This window comes from Callorhinchus milii, unplaced genomic scaffold (assembly GCF_018977255.1).
Source record: "Callorhinchus milii isolate IMCB2004 unplaced genomic scaffold, IMCB_Cmil_1.0 Scaffold2, whole genome shotgun sequence".
Lineage (NCBI taxonomy): Eukaryota > Metazoa > Chordata > Chondrichthyes > Chimaeriformes > Callorhinchidae > Callorhinchus > Callorhinchus milii.
In genome coordinates, this window is record NW_024704743.1 from 76,014,965 (window position 1) to 76,037,631 (window position 22,667).

Consider the following 22,667-nt stretch of genomic DNA (forward strand, 5'->3'; position numbering starts at 1 on the left):
TGATTGACTAGCTGATTGACTGAGTGACTAGCTGATTGACTGATTGACGAGCTGACTAACTGACTGACTCGCTGACTGACTGACTAACTGACTGACTCGCTGACTAACTAACTGACTGACTAACTGACTGACTCGCTGATTGACAGCTGAGTGACTCACTCACTGACCATTCGACTGAATTTTCGATGGTCTGGTGAGCAGCGACGTCACCGCGTTGCCGGGGAGACAGGGAACGTGTGCGCGCTGACGCCGCCAATGACGTCGCTGTCGGGCCGAGGCGGAAGTCTGTGCGAGCGCGAGCCGCGGACTGAGGCTGGGGATGGAGTCGGGCGGCGAGGGGGCGGCAGGAGGGGTGGTGCTGCACATCGTGGTGGTGGGCTTCCACCACAAGAAGGGCTGTCAGGTGAGAGGAGGAGGGGCTGAGGGGGCGACAGGAGGAGGAGGGGGTGAGAGGTGTTGGGGGGAGTGGGAGAACATTGGAAGCCAAACGGGGCATTTAAGCTCCAAGTCGGGGCTGTGAGATGTCCAAACGAAACACATAACTCCCAAACATTTTTTTTTTTTGGAGATCATTGTATTGCAGAGAAACCGAAGGCGATTTATCAATAAGTCACCGGTCAGTCCGATGTCAATAGAATGTTTTTCTCTCAGGAGATACCTGTGTTTTGGGCAGCTCTCTGGTGGACCTGTGTATAATTTGTCCCAACATATTTGGCAGATAATAGAAATTCCCGAGAATGGATTGGAAGCAGCCTCTGGATTGGCCCTGTAATCTTTATATAACAGTTAGTCTTGCACTGTGATCGCCATCTCAGCCTGTGCTCGCTGCCGCCGTCGGCAACAGCGGTCCTTGTCGGCATAAAAACACAACCGAAGCAGTTCAATCATTTCTCCTGAAGCTGTACGGAATCTTTTGTACGCTATGGTCAAAATTAAGATGCATCCCGCGGTCGTTTCCAGTCAGTAATCTAATCTTGTGTTTCAGGTATTCAATGGTTATAAACTGCTTGAGTTTTTTGTTCTGCTGGAATGGCGTGTTATCTCTACTTCTAGTTTTTGGGATCGGCCTTGCCATTTTGAATTTGGCACCGTGGTGTTTGTTTTGGATTGAAACAAAGCCAAATGTTAAAAGGAGCATCAAATTCATTCTAGCCCTGTCAGGTGTCAGTATAGTGTCATCCGTTTGTTCAAAATAATGCAAGTGGACGAGGTGCGAATTGTGTCTTCTTCTACCCCATTAGTTTTGAGATGCTCAAAAATGGAAAGAAACTATATTTTAAAGAGTTGGTTATTAAGGGGGGGAGGGAATAACCAGGCTAGTAATGACTGGAATAAAAATTCATTTTTGTTAGTTATTCGGATATTCCAGCTTTACTTGTGCACATCGTTCTTTTCACTATGATCTATTGTCTGTTGTATTCTGATTTTTTATATGAAAATCTGAACCTCAAGCTATAATTTCCTGCTACAAGATATTCGCCTTCATTACTCAGAATTAATCCTTAACCAGCTATCAAGTCCATGTTGATTTGTTTTTTCGCTAGTTCAAGCTCTGTACTTCCAAAAAAATATGATAACAAGTGACTACACAAATATCAGGAGTTTTATTACTGTAATTGATTCCCCACGTAACCAAGCCTCATTTATACCACTGAGCAATTCTCCATCACTTGTAGCTAGAGTGATTTTAGAGCAGGAAAGATGATTTACATTTCCTGCTCCAAAAACAGTCCAACCAGGGTTGAAGAGAGCTCTGCTGACCAGCACCAACAACAATTTGTTGTTTAATGTTAAAGAGCCTGGTGTCAAGATTAGTTTTTTTTGAGTTCAGTGTTATGAAGGTCAATTCAGGGCAGACACCAGGAAGTAATCCTTTACACGGCAGGTAAAAGGTTACTAAGAGACGTAGGTGCCAGGCCATTGGAATCATTCAAAAAAAATGCTTGACGTGGACATGGGAAGACTTTAGGGTGAGCCTTTGGAATAGATTACATCATATGGTCGAAAGGCCTTCTGCAAAATTGGAGTTGCGGTACAGATCAGCCACGATCGAATAGAGTGGCGGAACAGGCTTGAGGAGCTGAATGGCCCACTCGTGTTTCTATGTTCCTGTTTTGTAAGAAGTTTCCAGACCAAAACCTGCATTCATTGTGAAAGATGGAGTCAAAACAATTTAAAATGATTAGTGGGAGAGCTGATATAGATGTAAGCAGCTATGCGAATTACACTTTAATAAAGGTGAAAAGTTTTTTTAATTTAATTAATTAAAAGCAATATCTCCCCTCCCACCCTGAAGTATTGTAGTTGGACAAGCAGTAGGAAAAGTGCCAGACAGTGGGTCCCAATGGGTCGATTTTAGACTTTTAGGGTTCTCAATGGCAAGCTATGTACCTTGAGCTGGATAAACTCCAGCAGAACTGCAGCGCATGCTCTGGGGTCTCAAGCCTTAACTCTCACCGTTGTGTGCCTAATATTCTCTGAAATTAGGTGAGGAGAGTACATCCCTCCAGGGGCAGAGTGTACATTCCATTACAGACACAGGGAAATTTCCATATGTAGGTGGCGTACCTTTGTGGAACTTTGTATGTTTGGGACGTCCTCCTGACATGATAGGCGCTATACAAATGTAATTTTGTTGTTGCTATGAAGTCAACTCCTAACTCAAGTAGGATACTGCTAATTTTTTTTATAAGCATAAATGAGTAATAAAAGGACTTTGCTTTGTATACATTACGCACAATGGCAGATGGTCAGCAGGTGTCTTCTGTCGGTTGTTGGAATCATACACTGTAACTGAATAGTGGTGGAAATTAGAAATACCTGCGGGTGGGGGATAGACTGCTTGAGATGAGGGGGATGTTTTGCCAGGAATAGTTGCTGCATTGTTACAGCATAATTTAAAGAATTCTGTAAAGTTCTTTGTATAGTAAATAGTGAACTATTTTTTATGGAATTTGTTTACATACTGGATTGTTTTGCAACCCTAATACTTTACAAAATGAATACATTTTATATTTTATAAAGTTTGCTCTTTTGCAATTAAACCAATGAGATGTCAAATGCTGTCTCTGAGTTACAGATTTTAGCTGAAAGTATTTAGTCTGGCAGCGTCGACAAAATTATGATTACTTTAATAAAATAATTGCATTTAATACAGCATTGGCATAGATTATGCTGTCAAAACATCTCAAAGTACTTTACAGGATTTATTGTAAACTGTAGTGACTGTATTTGTAGTTGAACAGAGTAGCCAATTTGCAGAAACAGACCTATTTTGCAGGGCTATGGAGAAAGAGTGGGGGAGTGGGATTGAATTGGATAGGTCTTTTCAAAGAGCTTGCACAGACAAGATGAGCTGAATGGCCTACTTCTGTGCTTATAATTCTATGATTCTATGAAATTAAAGACCAATGTTATCTTGGGAATTGTTGGTCAGAACACTGAGATCAATAACATACACCTGAACGAACACATGGGACCTTGGTATAATGTCTCAGCCGAAGGATGGCACCTCCGATAATATAGGATCGACCACTGCATTGGAGTGTCTGCCTGGACTATGTGTTCAAAGTCCTGAAAGAGGGCTTCAACCCACAATCTTTTGACTCGGAGGCAACACAAATCTCATAGATTGCATCACCTCTGTAACGGGGCAACAATAATTATATGATCTTAATGTGTATCAGATCCTAAATGTGTGTGTGTGTGTGTGTGAAAGAGAGAGATAGTGGTCCTGAGCAAAAAAAAATACATGCAGCACGTGGAAACAAATCACAAACTATGGATATTTTCTTAACTTGATAATTCAACCATATTTGTCAATGAAGGCTGATGCAACAGTCATGAAGTGGGTTGGAATTTAAATTGATTACGTTCTAGTTAATTCAGTATTCTTTTTGGTAGAATGACATTTTTTAATGAGAGTTGTATTTTAATTGGTGAAAATAGTATTGAAACATGTTAAGAGAACACATTGAAGTGCAGCCAGTGTGATGCACATTCTACAATCCGATTTCATTCAGAAGAGTTTGGTAAAGTTTGTGATAGGCATCTAATGTCAATAGAGAAGAATGCTCTACTTCTACTATCCAAATTCTGCAACAACAACTTGCATTTCTACAGCGCCCTTCAAACGGGGTAGTGTCTCGAAGTGCTCAGCACAGAGTAATGCTGTGCTCCTTTGAGGATTGAATTGTGAAACATAAATATGGATGTTTTTATGATGTAATAATAATAGTTATGGCCAGTGTTGATATTGGAAGATTTGCCTTGTGGGGGTTTTCTCCTGTAAGGCAACAATCTGTTTTTGGTATGTTAGATCCTATCTTTACCATCTGCTGGAAAACTGCATTGCTGTTGACGTGTTTCAGTGGCCACTCCGCTCCCATGTTTTGTGATGGAGGCGCCCCAAATTTCAGATTTAAACAGAAGCAAATTTTATAATTATCTGATATATCAAATGCAAGGATTGTTGTTGTTTTGTTGTTTGTTATTTGAAATACAAATGTTTGTCCTCAACAGGATCCACTTTATGTTCTTCCTCATCCTTTTAAACTTTAAAGAAAGCATTGAAATGAAGCATTGAAACAATATTTTACTACTGTACTTTACTCCCAATATTTTCCCAAGAACCAAAATATTAAGTATTTACACAATTTATTATCAAGTTTAGAGTTCAGCACTGAACACTAAGACATTTTCAGAATTTGTATTGATGTAATTGAAATACACAATACAAACTTTTGAGATAAGCCGTGAACTTTCTGAAAGGCACTTTCTGAAATTTGTATTTCTGTAATTGAAATGTGTACTTGAACTATTGGTGCTCTGTCAAGAGTCAGATGACTAACAGTGCAGTGTTTGAAAAAGGAAGTTGAGGCCCTTTGGACTAGCTCCAGGATCTTGCCTTTGTGATCGCTTTGTTGAAAACACAATTTTACTTCTCTTACTACAATAATTAAGTTATTGTGTTTCTCACATGATGTGCTGTCGAGCATTCTGTGCTGGGAATTAATTTTCCGTCAAGTAACTTATGTCCTTTGGTCCTCAAAAAGGAACAGGTTTTGGTTTAACTTTTTTTTCAGTGCCCACTGTATGGAATACCCTTGGTTTCAGAGTTTAGTGGATCATTTCGACATTAACCTAACTAAAGTTACCGTGTTTAGTTAAAGGGAAAAAAAATGCAAGAGGAAGACTTGCTCTGAACAACTGCCATGACAGCAACAAGCTGTCTGATTTATAAGTTGTGAATTAATGATGCCATTCCTGGTAGCACTGCAGTACAGTCTGTACAATAAACCAGCAAATAGGCCATATGCTTATTAGAGCAGGAGGAATTAAATATTTAGCTCAGCCCTGAGATTGCAGCATCTGGGGAGTACCATATTAGTTCCTATTTTTATTCTGTTTCATTTTATAATGACAGCAGCTGCCAGTCGAAGAGTTTCCCAAAGTCTTTGATAAGGTGCTTTCCTTTGTTTCTGTCAGTTTCTGATGGCCTCATTAATATTTTAGGATTTTACTGTGAATTTATTTTAAATTAAAAAGAATGTAATTTTATTCTGCATTTGTGTTTTAAAGGTAACATCTGTTCCCCTAAATGTTGGGCTAGAACCAACATCGTTTTTTCACAACCACCCAAGCAGCTTTCCCATGATTTTTTTGAAAGATTTTGGTACACAGTAAGGGCATTGATAATTTGAAAGGGTGAATACACATCCTATTGTAGATTTTCCCAACTCAAATATATGTCATTTCAAAGATGACTATAACAGTTATCGTAATTTGAAGTGTTCATACTGTGGTTTCAAACAAATGAAAAGCCGGAACAATTTGTTTCCTGAAGCCAAGTAGAGCTACTTTGCTTTTCTGTAATACAGCACATGGGATATTTGCTGGAATGTGATTATTTTTGCATTTAGTTGACAAGGTTATAAGTAAAAATTATTTAAAGGATTAATTCTAAAACAAAATTCCCTTCAATATTACATTTCCGTAGGCAAATTGACTTGTGACAAGTTTCATTGAAGATGCCTTGTATTTTAACGTATTTTTGATGAATTAGAAGTCATTGTTAATTTAAAGAATTATCTTACAATAAACCATATCCATATACTATTTGGGATTGTCACAGATCTGTCGGGAGAACTTCCACTTGGGTCCAGATTTAATTTTACCTGGGTAAATTTACAGTGGAATTTATACATTCATTCTTGAATGGAAAACACAATTTCACTCTTGCATGACCTTGCTTTCAATCCTTACAGTAACCCTCACATAATTCGTATAATTTGGGACCATACAATTCATATGACTTATGAGTTGTCAAACTTGCATAAGTTTCTCTGTGCTCTTCCTCACTCACTGTTTCTCCATCTTACCCCCTCTCCCTCATGCTCTCTCTCTCTCGACTGAACCCTTAATTCTGGCAACTCATGTTCAGTACTTCTGACATTTGCTTTAAAGAACTCGAATGTTGTGAACCCTTTCCAGCTACAGAGATGCATATCACTGGTTCTGGCTGTCTCCAGTGCTGTAAAGCTTACTTACTGTAAAACCATCTGCCATCAGACATCTGAACTAGGTTTATCATGATGAAAAAGGTCCATAATTTCTGATATTTCAAAACAAACCCTAGAATGTAGGCCACAAATTGGATTTCGATAGATTATTCTCACAAGTGATCTTGAAAGGAAGCTGTGATTCCTCACCAGACTGGAATCAGGTGTTGGCGTCATGATGGTAGATTATAGGAAGAAGGGAAGACCAAGGAGGATAATATTTTTTGAAGTGTTATTAGGAATATGAGCTTGCACAATACTGCAACATTTAAAACAAATTCATCGAATGAAGAGAAGATAAATTGCATTGAAAGATCAGCATGTAGTATAAGTAAATAGAAGGAACATTTTGGACAAGTTTCAGGATGTACATTTTCGTTATTATTGAGGTTATGCATAATTGAATTTGATTGCAAATGAAAATCCAATATTGCTTGAATGCTGATCCTGCAGAGTTCTGTGGGAATCCTTGTGTTTGATATTACGCCTTTCACATTGGGAAGACATCTAAAAAGTCCTCTACAGGATTTACAGTAATTTACGTAGACTACAGCACGGAAACAGGTCAGTTGGCCCAAAGAGTACATGTCATTGTTAATACTCCATATGAGTTTCCCCTTACTTACTCTTTACTCCCTCCCATACCCTTCTGTCTCCCTTCAGGTCTTCATTAAAGTTTACACCGGGTAATCACGGCTATAAAACTGTGTAGTGACTGTATTTTGCAGGTAAAGGCAGCTGCCACTGTTGCGCACAACAATGTCCCACAAATACCCATAAAGTGAATGATCAGTTTTAACTGAAGGATTGTTGGCCAGGATACGAGGAGAAACTGCCTTCTCGTTTTGAGAAGTTCCATGGGACTTTTAACCTGAACAGGAAGACAGGACCTAGGTTTAATGTCTCATCCAAAGGACAGCACCTCCAGTAGTGTAGTGGCTCCCTTAGCACAACATTGAAGTGACAGCCTAGAGTGACTGAAAAGTCCTTCTATGGAGCTTTGCAACAACAATGACAATAACTTGGATTTATATAGCGCCCTCCACGCTGGACGGCGTCTCAGAGCGCTTTACAGTAACGGATCCCGGGGCCAAGCCAGGGGAGGAAGGTGACCAAAGGCGCGGTCGAAGAGAAAGGTCTTCAGCAGAGACCTGAAAATAGGAAGAGAGGGAGCGAGGCAAAGGGAGTGAGGAAGTGAGTTCCAGAGCCTCGGGGAATAGTGGCTGAAGGCACGGCCGCCGAGTGTGGAGCAGAGGACTCGGGGGACGAGGAGGAGGCCAGACCCGGAGGAACAAAGGCAATGGTACTGTTTTGAGGAGAGAGGAGGTCAGAGAGATAGGGGGTGCAGAGGAGTGGAGGGATTTGAATACGAGGGTGAGGATCTTGAAGTCGATCCTCTCTGGGACCGGCAGCCAGTGCAGTCTGGCAAGGACTGGAGCAATCGGGGAGCGGAGTTTGGTGCGGGTGAGAATGCGGGCGGTAGAGTTTTGAATGATCTGGATTTTATGGATGGTAGTGGATGGGAGACCGGCGAGGAGGGCGTTAGAGTAGTCCAGCCGAGAGGTGACAAAGGCATGGACTAGGGTTTCAGCGGCTTTGTCTCAGGCGAGATGCTACCACTGAGCCAGGCTAACATCAAAACAAAACATAATGAATCATTATACAGACAATGTAACTTTTAAAAGCATTCATCAAGTACCCTATTTTTTAAAAATTAATGTATAATCTACATACTTATTTCCTGGACCAACAGATAAGTGTGGAAACATTTGCCAAAAATTGCAGGGAGATTTGTGGGAAGTTACCCGGGAAATTTTTGACATTTTACTGCCCACCTACATTTTTTCACTTTATTGATAAAAGCTAAACATAAGGAAATAAAGCATATTAGATTGTTGTAAAAGAAATATTAATTCTTTAACATAAACTGGGTGGCCCTTTTGAGCGGCAACCGGTGAGGCTACAGGAGCTCACCACCTCCTGCCTCTCAGGACTGGCACTGCACACAGACACAGATACCCTAGAGAGACAGACAGAGAGAGAGAGACAGACACTCACAGACAGAGAGAGACACAGACACATACACTCAAACACATAGAAACACTCACAAACTCAAGAAACACACTCACAAACTCATGGAAACACACAGACACAGTCACATAGAGAGACAGACACTCACTCACAAACACATAGAGAGACACACACAGACACTTACAATCACACAAGTACACAAACAATCACAACAACGTGGTCTCCGAGTGAAGCCCATTTGCCGCTTGCGCCACAACACCCATGCGCATCCGAAACCGCTCCACCCATAGTGACGCCGGATAAACAGCGAGTGGCCCACGGGCCAGAATCTACATTGATAGGGGGTTTGTTGCTGCAGGGGATGTTTATAGCGAATTCCGCAGAAAAAGTGCGGCTGCACCTTTCTATTGGCATACCTTATTTCCCATTATTGTACTGTGGTTTCTTCACTGACTGAAGCTTCCATAATATTTTCTGTTTCTCTTTTCCGTATAGAAGGAACATGATGTATCTTGTGGTTTAACAAAATCCAATTTATTTAACTGTTGCAAGATGGAATTCAAAATATGAAACGACGCTTACTGAAATATTTTACATATTCTAACTTTGCAGAAATGTTTTTTTTTGGTCAGCCGGGTGTCTGACACATGACAGAAATCATCAGCGTGCTTAAGAGTATCCAAACCAAACAGAATTCCACGCATCCTGCTAACACATGGAAATTCCAGAGTTAGATTTTTGGGATATAATGCGCCCTCTTTCCCTGGTGAAGTCCTGTAGCTCAGTGGTTTGAGGACTTGCGTCGCAAGGGAGAGCATCTGGGTTTTATTCCTGGGCAGTGGGAAACTTTAGGCATGTTTCCTTACTCCACACGCCTCTGTTTATCTTGCATTAAACAGGAACTCATTTTTAGTTGATTGGCAGATTGCTTTTCTGGGGGTAATAATCCCTTCAAAAAAAATTATAATAATAATTTGGTCACTCAGTCCACGACTGTCTGTGGGATGCTGCTGTGTGCAATTGGCTGCCGCATTGCGCCCACAAAATACAGTCAATTCACTTTATAGTATATTCTGTGAATCGCTTTGAGAGTCTTGAAGATGTGATAATGCGCTTTGTCAAATGCGAGTATTATTATCCTGCTTACCTAATTGCGGAAAGTATTGGGTGCAGATTTGCCTGGGCCAAGGCTTGGAGACCCCAGTGTGTGTATCGTGGTACTGCTGATGTCTAAAACCGCATAGCTCGCCATTGATATTACTGTCTGGCAAGCTTTCCAGCTCTTTGTCCAACTAAGACCACGCTGCCCATTAGGGTTTGGCTTGCAGGGTTAACAGGAGCTGAGTGGGATGATTCCCTGATCCCAGTAGAAATGTTTAGGATATGAGAACTCTGGTTTAAATGTTGTAAACTGTTTCCTGCAAACTGTGTACAATACAACTTTATTATATGCTGCTCATGCTCAATATTTTCTTTCTTCTTGTAACTTCAGGTTGAATTTTCATATCCCCCATTAGTTCCAGAGGAAGGGCATGACAGCCACAGCTTGCCCGAGGAATGGAAATACTTACCATTTCTGGCTCTCCCAGATGGAGCCCACAACTATCAGGAAGGTAAGTTAGACAGAGGTAAACCTGGGCCTAATTTCAGTATTAATTTTACTTCTGCTTTTCTCTTTAGTTCCCCTATAGCAGAGTAGTTTCCCGTAGCATAGTAGTTAGTGCGATCGTCTTGCATGCAAGAGCACTCGGGTTTGATTCCTGTGCGAGACAAAATCTTAGGTGGGTTTCCTTACTCCTCACACCTTTGTTTGCCTAGCAATAAGTAGGAACCTAGTTGTTAGTCGATTGGTGGATCGCTTTCCAGGACTAATAATCCCTCCAAAAAAAATTACTCACTCCATGACTGTTTGTGGGACACTGCTGTGCACAATTGACTCCCGTGTTCTCCCACAAAATGCAGTCAATTCACTTCACAATATATTTTGTAAAGTGCTTTGAGAAGTCTCAATGACGTGATAAGGCGCTATATCAAATTCAAGTATTATTATTATTGTTTATTATTATTGGTAGTCCTGACCTTACTTCGCATCTCCACAGCCCATCAGTGAAAACACCATCATTCCTTCATCGTTGCCTGGCACTAACTGCACACACTGATAAATTCTATTGGAAATCTTTACCCCTTCTTGAGCTTGAATGAGTTGCAGATGTACCTGCCCAGCAACCGAGAATCAATAGTCTTCCTATCCAAGAGTTACTTAAATCTGAAAATGAATTCATTTACTTAAGTACTAGAGTACAAATTTATATCATCCACAAGGAGCAATGTAAGAATATCCTAAAACATATTGTCCCTTTTTTAAAAAAAAAACATACCCTACTATTCCATTTTTACCAGATGTTCTGTTACTAGATTTTGTAAATACTAGGAAAGCAGAAGAAAATGGTTTGGAAAAACTTCTACAGCCCATCTCTGGAGATGAAAGTCCCAGGGAGGTCCAGTGTGAATTCCCATTCTCTGTAACTACCAAACGAGACTAGCGGTCAAGTTTTTGTGCCTTGATTGAATCACCCAATTTATCTTTTGTTGGTTTAATTTCAATTTATTTCCGGTAAAGATATTAGACTAGGGTAACTTGTGCTGTATTTCCTTTTTGGAAGCTATTTTGGTTTCAGGTTTATATTTCCAAATAATACTTTTCACCTTCACATATAAGAATTTTTCAACCCAGTCTGGCTTTGTTCTGTAATTTACAAATGTATTTGCTTTGTATTTTGCATTTCATTCAGATACAATATATTTTCACTTGCCTCCAAGGAGTGCAAATCGGAGGACAGTTTACGGCATTTCCTGCTACCGACAGATTGAAGCTAAGGTTAGTTTGCCTTTAGTGAGATGGAGCTCAAACCATTGAATCACATTTTCACAAAATAAATCTATGGTGGTAACATTGGCTAAGTAGTCGGCCACTATAGACCTAAAGGAGATCTATTTCTGCACAGCTTTCTGGCTGAATCAACATTATCTTAGATTTTGCTTCTGGGGTTGCAACTTTGCTTTGGCCTGTCCTTGGGCCATCCTGAAGTATTTACTAAATACCTGTCTGTCAGAGTAGCCCATTTCACTAATTCTATTTTCATTTCTGTTTCTACTTAGCCAATTGACATGTAAGGGCTCCTTTCAAAAAGACTGCTTGGAATGTCGTCAAGCAGGTCCCAAAAATCCACTCACTCAGGTTTCTTATCTCTCCAACTTAGAGCCAAACTATGAAAACGTGGCACATCCTTTTCACAAATAACCTTGACAAAAGGTGTCTGACATTTTCTGCTTCATCACTCCATTTTATGAAATATTTTTCAAATTTCACATATAACTTTTTTTTAAAAAATGGCACTGTAAATTTTAGTTTTCTGGTATTACTGGAATCACTTGGCTGTCACACATCAATGCAGACGAGATCAAAATGTTAATGTTTGCAGATTTACAGGAACTGGCATATGTGTGGGAAGAGGCTGGATGGGTTGGAGCTTTTGTTGTGGAGCACACAAGATTAGGAAGTTATTTAGAGATTTTTACAATTCTGGGGGAGGGCCATGACAGTAAATGGGGTTGGGAGAATCCTTTCCTTCAGTTGGAGTCAATGACAAGGGGCATAGTCTCAGGAATGAGAGTTGGAACTGTAAGGCAGGGTTGGAGGGAATTTCTTCACGGAGGGTGGCTCCTGAGTGTTGTAAAATTGGGGGATGTGGGGAAGGAGCTGGAGAGTGTGTTGGTAAAAGGGTTGACTTGAAAACCCGAGATTGGGAATGGATCAGACAAAGGGACAAATTACCTTCTGTGTTGAAAATTTCTGGGTTTCTCTGTAAATATTAAATCTAATTACAGGTTATCCTGTTGTATGCAATGGCTTCAGTCTATAAAATTAGACCTTGTATTATGACCAGCCTGTGTATGTATGAGGCGTGCACTTCGGGTCATGAACTCTTTGCCGATGTTGGTTCTAGCATGGACTGGCAGGCTTACTGTGCACGAGCATGCAGGAAACCAGCTCAGTCATCCATTCCCATGAGCATTTCCAGGGCTGGAAATTCCCGTGAGAGTGGTCATATCTAATCTATTCCAAACATTTTATTTGGAGAATGAAGGTCCTATCTGGTAGGCAATACTTTCTTATCCCTGTTTATTTGGTTTCCTTTTCCCATTCCCTTCAAATCACCTCTGCCAGATAGTATCCCATATTTGTCTGAATTTGGGGAATTGCTGTGTGCAGAGTACAATTGATTTATCACTCCATGATCCAATGTTTTGATACTTTAATGCATTAAATTGCTAAACAGATAGTGTATTGTTTCGTATGTGGGATTATTGATGTCAAATAAACATCTGATACTAAACACATACTTCTGTAAAAGGCACATTTTAAACAAACTTTGACTGCTCTATCCTTTATCTTTCCCCTCCTCACCCCCTTCAGCTCTCACCCCTAACTTGGGATCCAGCACTGTGAATGCGTTTTAGGTTGTCCTCCCGATGTGAAGGCATACATAAATGTATATTGTATTAAAACTGAAATCTGAATTTTAGGCACTCAAGGTTCGACAGGCAGATGTCACAAGAGAAACTGTTCAGAAGAGTGTTTGTGTCCTCAGTAGTTTGGTAAGAATGTTCTTTTCCCAAATATTTTTAAAACTACTTTTACTGTATATGGGTGAAAACTTGATGATTTGAAATACTCAGGTGCTATTTTATTTAACGTCTCTAAGCATGTTTCCCATTTCATGTGCTTTCTCCAAGATGGTAATTTGTGAACATTTTAGGTTGCTTTTTTTCATCCAGTGGTAGTCATTTGCCACATGTTCATGTTGGTACAAGCCTTTTTTCCCTCTGAGCTGTGGTGAGGATGGTTCCTCAGGCCTTTGGCATAGCTGCACTGAGCTGCCATTAAGGGGTACCAAACAGCTACTTGATGGAAAAACGTCTTCCAGTTCTTCCCTCCTTTTCTTCTGGGGAAGTATCTGGTCTTCATTGCAACCTCTCTAATCTTTGTGGGAGCTTTCCACAATAACATGTAACTTGAGATCAGAACCTCAGTGCTATCGCTAATTGAGTACAAACCTATGTCCCACTTTCTATTTTTGAAAATTTTAGCCAACTTTGTACTGTTTATTGTAATGTCGGAATTGATTACATTTGTTTTCTAGAAGCTGAGAATCTTGCTTGTCAATCACTAACTTAAAGAGCATTTTACAGAAGTTACCTCATGTTTATATTAAACATAAAACAAAGTTTCATACAATTTCAGGGACTTTTTGTTTTTCATTGTTAGTGTCAACGTGCACGATATACAAAAAGGTTGAAAAGTTTTATATCTTGTATACTGATGTGTAATGCATCTTACCACCTCTTTCCATTTTTACTAAAGATGATTTCTCGTTATCTATATAACATAACTGTAACTGTTATAACATAACAGTTCACTGTACTTTAAATGACAGATGGGTAGATGCAAGATTGTAATGCTAAGCAATAGTCCAGTTTGTTGTTATCTCTCACTTTCAATATGATTTTGAGTCCAAATTAAACTTAATGGCTCAACTGCAAGGCTCTTCAAGACGCTAGCCTGGGTAAAGAGCATTATATGAATGTAAGTTATTCTTAAATAAAAATGTATTATAGTACAGTCTATTGATTAATGCAGTGACTGAGAAGGTATTACTTGTGCTCAATCAGTTTATACAAATAACTGTTAATTCTCTTAAACATTAAAGTTTTGTGTTTTGCTTTTGTTAGCCGCTCTATGGATTACTTCAAGCAAAATTGCAACTTATCACGCATGCTTACTTTGAAGAGAAAGATTTCTCACAAATTTCTATTCTGAAGGTGAGATTTTCTTATTTTTAATCTCCATAACAAACCCCTTTGACTTGTTTTCTACAGTTTTCAGTACTCTTCATTCATATCCTTCACAAACCACTAGCGTGAACCAGGTTACTAATACGAATAATCTTGAAAACAGTATGCTTTTAAGAAGCTTTGAGCATCTGTGATGTCAGGGTGTCCAATTACTGTGTCTCTCTTCTAAACAATATTAAAGGTATGTATGCCCCTCTCAGGTGTCATGTGATATTTTCCCCCTTTTCAGCTTCCCACATTGGTGGGAAGTCTTAGCATTTGAGTCTGTTATAATTTGTTTTTAATTCTCTTTAGGTTTTCTTTATTGTCTTAAAGAAACAAGATGGGTCCAGGCTTTAAGCATTGGTTATTAATGTTATGGACATCTCATCAAATTAGATTTTCACTCTCCTGTTTTGCCACTGTAAAGTATTTGTTTGAAAGTAATTCTGCCGCAGCTCTCTGAAGCTCCATTCCGGAGAACCTCTGCCTCGCCCTTCCATCTTCAAAACCCACCTTAAGACCTTGATATCCTGATGTGAAAGGTGCTATACAAATTACAAACAGATTCAGTTAAGGCTTTCTTTTGAGCTTAGTCTTAAATATTCTGTCTGATACTAACGTATGATCTTCTAGAGGGCAGACTATTCTACCTTTCTGGTTCATACTTCGAAGGCCTAATCTGTGTTGATTGTATTCAGCAAAGATCTAGAAAATTACTTCTCATACAAGCATTCTTTCTCTTTGATGTTTAAAAACCTGAGTAAAATGATACTACAGCTGTGCTTCGTTTTGGTCTTAATAGCATATGAACACAAAATATTCTTTGTAGAATAGTGTTTGCTTTATTTTTCAAGTGGTAACTCTCCTACATAAGCTGAATCAGACCAACCAGCCCATTAAATGTTTTCAGTCTGATTGCAGTTATTGAAAAATGACATAACTCAATTTCATCTAAAAATAGCTACTATGCTTTACAAAAACTTGTGAGAAGTTTTGATGTGATGAGAGCTACGTCAAATACAATGATCGTATTTATTGCCGTGTTTCGTCAATAAAATATACAGCCAATTCATTTTACAGTATATTCTGTGAAGCGCTTTTTGAGACATCTTGACGACCTGATTAGGTGCTATATCAATGCAAGGATTATTATTAAACCTCACCAGTGCTCCAAATTTCTGAGGTACATTTGTAAATCTTATTCCTTTCTCCCCTGCCCCCATGTAACCTGAGTTTATCCTACACCATGGGAGGTGCTTTCCTTTAGAAAGATTTTTTTTTGATCATCAGTTGGAGTAACATCTGGCTCTTGAAGAATGAAGGTTAACTGTTAGGCAGTAACGAGATCTTGAAAGATTTTTCTTTATTGGCTTATTAATAATGAATGCCATTCATTTGTAAATAAATGAAACTGTTTAATAATAATTTATTTTAGTTTTTTTGATACACCCAGTTAAACATGCAATTTTCTAACTTGCAAGGCAGTTTGTATTGACAATATATTAAAATCAAGCTTTATTACTCTTATCAGAGCACGTAATACAGTTATTTAAAAAAAACCTATATTGCTTATTCACCTGTTCTAACAGACTCAAAATGTTTTTCCAATATTGAACTAGGAACTTTATGACCACATGAATGGCTCTTTAGGAGGAAATGCATTGGAAGGATCCCAGGCTTGCTTGGGTAAGTGGATTAAAATCACATTACATATAACTTCCCTTGACGCAAGAAACAAGTTTACAAATGTAATTTAGCAATAAATGTTATTTAATGTTAGGAAATCAGTATTCTTCAGAAGGTGCATGGGCCTCTTCCTACACTTTTCATTTAGATGGTTTCAGGATAGTTATATTATTGAGAGATGGAATTCAATTGTGTGTTTATCTACTATCTTGTACCTCAGAAGAAGAATATAGATTCTGCTGAAATGATGCTTGTTTTTTTAAACCAGAACTAGCAAAATGCAACTCAGTTAACATGCATGGCACCATCCACATCAAGTCTTCAAAGGATTATGTTTTTGACCTGGACTTATCCAGGTGGTATATGGGAGATGCTCCCATGTCAGCTGATATTTTTAAGGTTAAGGTTATTTTTAAACTATTGATCACCCTGAACCTATAAATGATGTTTGATCTCAGCAACAATCATTCCAAGTGTCCCTAGGATGATTTCTAAAAAAAATTCAAATTGTGGATGTTGGATGAGATTTTATTATTTTTGAAAAAAAGGACTAGCAATGGTTCTGTCTGCAGTTTGTAGAGGTTTTCAAGATTTGGAAAAAAANTCTGAACAATGCCCGCGCATGTGGAAGTGTGCTTCCCAATGTACATTACTAATCATGTTGGGATAGGGCTTTAGATTACTTACAGTAAATTGCTGTGCACAGATCACATTTTTAAGCATGTTTTTAATCCATTAAATTGGTGTGGGACATACAAGCTGAAAGCTCTTTTGCCACCTGACAAAGTTACAGGTAGCAATACTTTGTGCTACTCTACACTGATTTTGCTGTAACTGTACCTGATCAGTCAATTGGGATTGTTGATCAGCATTAGGTTGTCCAATTTGGGAGAGCATGTTCTAACAATCTTACATGAAATTTGGCATTTACCATCACTTACAATACAATTGGAAATTTACTACCACTGATTGTGTGACTATATTTCATTCATCATATGAAAGTAGAGAGAGCAGTAGGAGGTTATCATGTATGTTGTCTTTATTGGAAAAACTGAATTCAAGCACCACAAAATTTACATCTATCATCGCCTCTTTTACATTAGGAGAATATCTCAAAGTGCTTTACAAAGACTGAGTGGGAGCTCAAGCTGAATGGGGTGGGCGGACATAAGTAGCCGAAAGCATAGTCCAAGAGTAAGATCTTCAGGCGGGATTTGAAAGCTGAGAGGAAAGGGGCGAGGCAAACGGTTTTCAAGAGATTTCCAGATGGTGTGGGCAAAGTTCAAAAGACTTGTTTGCCAGGTGTGGGGGATGGAGTGTGTGTGTGTGTGTTGGGGGGGGGGGGGGGGGGAGGTGAGGCATAAAGTAGGCCAGCGTTGTCAAAGCATCATATAAATTTGATTTTTTTGAAAATTCATTAGGTCTGTCTCCACGAGACCTAATTCTTCATTTAAGACACAAGGTACAGTAACTGGTTTCCATTATTTGTTGAACTGGATTTATTTTGCTTTTTAGTTAAGAGTATTCTGACCGTAGAATTTCATGATATGATGTGAGAAACGGACATTAAGGTGCTTATCTTACACATCGTAAGACAACATATAAAAGGGAAAAAAAACTTGATTAAAGGAAATAAAACTTGAAATGGTCTTATTTGTATATCTTCGCCGAAACTGTGTTTCAGTCCACCTGCTCAGCAAGATGTCCGATATATGTGGACACCCATCATAGTGCATAAAGAGTATCCAAACCAAAGTTCCCTTTATGTATTCCACCTACATGTGGAAATTTCCCTATGTGTGGAATGGAATGCACTCTTCATGGAGGGAGACACCCTGCTTACCTAATCCCAGAGAGTATTTGGCATAGTTTGGCAAAATCTGAGATTTAGGGACCTAGAGTGGTGCGTTGGGGTACCACTGAAATTTAACCAATTAAAGTTGCACAGCTTGCCATTGAAAGCATTGCCTGGCTGGCTTTCAGCCGTTTGTCCACCGATGGTCACACTACCAGCTAAAGCTTTGGCTTTGGTTGAGTATTCTGACATTCTGTTGCCAAATGCCTCAAAAGCAGTTCATCTCCAAGAAATCCTTGCCTACCTCCCCCTCCCCTCCCCACTCTCCCACCGGAGGATGCTTGGGTCCACTGAACTATACAGTTGACTATCATATAAACCGAACAATACCAGTGGACATTTGTAAATTATGATTGGCTCTAAATCACCACAAAAATGATGATGTTTTGGCTATGAATTAAGTGGTTTTGTACAGTGATGTATTATCATACTACCTCTTTCTCCACCCCTTTCCCACTCACACAGGCATGACATATTTCATTCAGTCTCTATCTTACCTGTTCTGTCCAGTAAACTTCAAAAGTTATTTTTAATATTTCTTTATTTCCATTGTCAAAATGTTCTACGTCATAAAATCCAAACAGCTACCTCAAAAAAGATGTGTGCACAGCTATATGTAATGCCTTGAAAGCACTCCAAGACGCAGCTCGGCGTGAATGGCACTATATAAATGCAGGTTGTCGTTCTAATAATAAACACATTGCTTGGCTTTAAGATCTCTCGAAGGCATTCATTATAGAGCACTTCTGTTTTTTTAAAAAAAACTTAAATGTAAAGTTATTTAGACAATTATACTGTAAGGTATGTTAACAAAGTGCTTTGTTTGCTTCTTTTTCCAGACAGTAATTCTATTTAAGTTGATTCTCTTGGAGAAAAAGGTAAGAAAGGGGCTCAGTGACTACAAAGAGCTTCATAGTCAACACTTTATAATTATATGTTCAAATTAATTGTGCAAATGGTCATATTAGTGGCTTTGGTCAGGGTTCTCATATTCAGGAGAGTGGGCTGCTTGAAATGAGTTGGATGATTGGAATGGATTGAGTTTGTCTGCCATGTGTGTTGCTGAGCAGTTTGTTGACAGTATCGTAGCTCATAGTAAATCCTTGTCTTTGGGTGAATTACCCCATGGTGCTCAGTCTTGGGATTGTACCCCAGTAGAAGGTAAGATGGAGTTGGTATATATTCAGAAAGGGAAAGTGAGTGGAGAGAAATGGCAAGAAAAGGAAACCATTTCTGCATTTAATTCTGTATATATTGCCTTCTGTACACAATAGGTTTTATGAAATGGTTAAATCTTCCTCTAACTGGTATGGAGAATTTAACAAATATTTTGTTCTATTTACTCTTCCGGAGGAATCTGAAACATGTTCAATAGAAATGCAGAAGGAACACGCCTCACCCTTGTTGTTGAATGGATATAAATTCAGAATGAGTCATTCACAGAGATTCTATCTGAATGAAAACAGTGTTGTGTAAATGCCAGAGGAAAACTTTCTGACTGGTTCAGAATTGCATTGCTTCATAAAGGCCTCGTCCACTTCCAGTTTTAATGGATTTGACAAAGTCCAAGGCATCCAGTGAACATGATGTGATTGACTTCAGTTTGCTGATGAGGCAATGGGTCTAATTTTTCAGCTGATTCAATGGGAAACTGGGCCGGTTTCACTAGAAATTTTTAAAATAAAGCAGAAATACATCATGTTACATTCGTTGGATATTAGACCTTAATACTTGAATGATGCAGTGAGGATTTAAAGTAGTTACTGATGATTCAAGCTGCATTTCCGAGGCCCTCTCACTGACATAAACTTGTATTTGGAACTTAACAAAAACGGAAACTTCATAGCTTTAATCTATTTCTGCTATAACTGATGTAATTTTCATTGCAAATTTTAATTTGCAAAGCTGTGTGGAAGTTTTGTGGATTCATAAGAATTTTAGCTGAAGGAGTAGCAGAGAAAATTTTTTTTTTTGTCCCCCAAGATTTAGTGTTGTTCCAAAAACTGTTCGTAATCAGAATTGTTTGAAATAATAATAATAATAATAATCCTTGCATTTGATATAGCACTTTTCACGTCTTCTAGCCGTCTCAAAGCGCTTCACAGAATATGCTGTAAAGTGAATTGACTGTATATTTGTGGGCGAAACGCGGCAGCCAATTGCGCACAGTAGTGTCCCACAAACAGTCGTGGATTGAAAATGACCAATTTATTATTGTTTTTGTTTTGGAGGGATTATTATTAGGTGTGTAAATCAACCATTTGGAACTGTAGGAAGCTTGTCCAAGGTCTCTTCCTTGGAGTTTCCTTCCCTCCAGAGAGAAATGACTTCACTCAGTTTGGCTTTCTTGTGATTGAATTACTGACCTTGTGGAGAATGAAGGATTCAAACTTATATTCTACTATTCTGTTAGACAGAGCATTTCAAACTCTTAATATGCTGCACCATGGTGTTTCCTCAGCTCTGCACAACATATTTTATGAGTGTAGGAAATGTTTTACGTAAGCTTATATTATCTCATTTAGCATTATGGTTTTACCTTACAAACTGCTGAGAGTTTACCATTATGAGTTTAGGGTATCTAAAGGCTTTCTTAAGTGTTGAAGGGAATAATTTACGCATGCTTTGAGTTTGATTTTTGAGGTAGAAAAACAGCTTGTTTACTGTATTTGTGGTTTAAAAAGTTGCCGAAGCCACTTGACAGCTATGTGATGGTGTGATGTATTGGTTTCAAATAGTGATTCTCCTGAAAAGTTAATATTGAGTTTTACTTTGCTGATTCTGCAGCACAGTGTAAATGGAGAAAGCTTTTCTGATGCTTAGTTTCCTAAAACGTAAAATTCAGCTTAATTTACCTAAACATTGATTCAGTCCTACTTCTTAAATGCTTCTCTTAATTAATTTCTCTCGAGTGTCATATTAAAGTATCTTTCTTTTCAGCTTCTGTTTTATGTGGCGCCAGTAAATCGACTCGTTGGAACATTGATGACAGTTCTATCACTCTTTCCAGGTGAGCATTTCGGGAAGAATTAAAATTATTGTATTAATGATTTATCTTTCTAAACACTTATTTTGAATTGTATGAATTCATTTTTGATGCAATGAATTGAACTTCTTTTTTTAATAAAATACATTGATCAATAAGAAATGACAACAGGAAATCTTAAATTGGGTGGCACAATTTACCTTCATCACCCCCCTACGTCTATTCCACGCATTCATCACTTTGTGTGAACTAAATACTAAAACAATCTGTATAAATTCTAGGGAAAATTTCTAGTCCTTTAAGCAGTTTTAGCGTTCACTGGCTACCTATGATCTTTAGTCACTGCTTTAAATAGACATAAGAACTAACATTGAATACAATACAGATTTACAGTGCCACTTTGACTTGGCAGCCACCAGATGTAAATGCAGTGAAAAACACAAAACTGAAAATAACTTGTGAACGATAGGAGATACCCAAAAACAAATATGCCAATTTTACTCCCAGGTACTAGACCTTTCCAATGAGTTGTAACTTGTGTCTCTACGTCAGTCGGTTATTGAGATCCTTCTTGAAATGCAGAAAGACATTGTTTTATTAGTATATATAATATATATGCATATATTATATATATATATACACACATATATGAAGAAGATAGACGAGTTTGTGGAGGACTTCTCTCAATGAACGAGGAAGAAAATACCTATTACTCATTCTTTCAAGATACTTCCTCATTCTTTGAAAAAGCTCCCCAAACCAAGTTTCGTTCCTTTTTTTCCTTTGACTTTGACCTCTGACTTTGTCCACTAAATTCTATTTGTGTCAACTTTTTTTAAAAAAAATTAGTGTGAACAATTATTCTAATTTTTCATATGTCATTCAAATGTGCCACGGAAGCAAGTGTGTGGAAAGAAAGCTGTCTGGACATGAATGGGGCTCACATCCTATTTGCTTTGTAAACAAACTATGCTGTAATGAAGCACATTACAATGGGGCTACATTGCAACAGTTTCAAGCAGGAATAATAATCGTATTTGACATAGCACCTTATTATGTCTTTGCAACATATATAGTGGAGTGACTGTGCATTTGTGGGTGAATACTGCAACCAATTTGCTCAAGGCAATGTCCCACAAGCAACCATGGAGAGAGTGACTAATTTTATTTGGGGGATTTGTTGGCCAGGGCACTGGGATAAACACCCTTTTCAAATAGTGCCATGGGATCTTTTACATCCACCTGGGAAGGAACTCGTTTCAACATCTCATTGGATGGATGGAACCTCCAGCAATGCATTGGAGTGTCATCTTTAGACTCCCTTATATAGGTTCTGGCCCCTGACATGGGACCTGAACCCACAATCTTGAAATCTTTTCTAGTTTCTTGTTCCACTGTTTGAACTGTTGTACAGCAATATTTCAATTTGTTTAAAGTTTAAGAGTTTAAAGTTTGTTTTGAACCTCCATATATAAGAGACAAGATCCCCAAATCGTCGCTCTACTCCAGTTTGACCTCCGTATTGCATTAAAATGTTCTATTTCTGCTTTTTATCACTTGTCATAATTTTGAATTGACATGAGGAAGAACATTGTATCACAAAACTCTTTTTATGGCTCTTTTTAATGTAGTTTTACATTTTTTAAAAGAT

The 22,667-nt window shown here is 38.6% G+C and overlaps 1 protein-coding gene across 2 annotated transcripts in view; it reads left to right on the top strand.

Annotated features, from left to right (window-relative positions):
* The first annotated feature begins 279 nt into the window (after positions 1-279).
* avl9 (AVL9 homolog (S. cerevisiase)) overlaps positions 280-22,667 on the top strand; it is a 38,192-nt gene continuing 15,804 nt past the window's right edge. For both annotated transcript variants that reach the window (XM_007900867.2, XM_042332232.1), the window contains exons 1-9: positions 280-403; positions 10,084-10,204; positions 11,384-11,469; positions 13,179-13,250; positions 14,385-14,474; positions 16,109-16,175; positions 17,597-17,637; positions 18,870-18,908; positions 20,971-21,040. In XM_007900867.2, the coding sequence (XP_007899058.2) occupies positions 320-403; positions 10,084-10,204; positions 11,384-11,469; positions 13,179-13,250; positions 14,385-14,474; positions 16,109-16,175; positions 17,597-17,637; positions 18,870-18,908; positions 20,971-21,040 (670 nt within the window). In that variant the 5' untranslated portion in view covers positions 280-319. The remainder of the gene's footprint in view (positions 404-10,083; positions 10,205-11,383; positions 11,470-13,178; positions 13,251-14,384; positions 14,475-16,108; positions 16,176-17,596; positions 17,638-18,869; positions 18,909-20,970; positions 21,041-22,667) is intronic.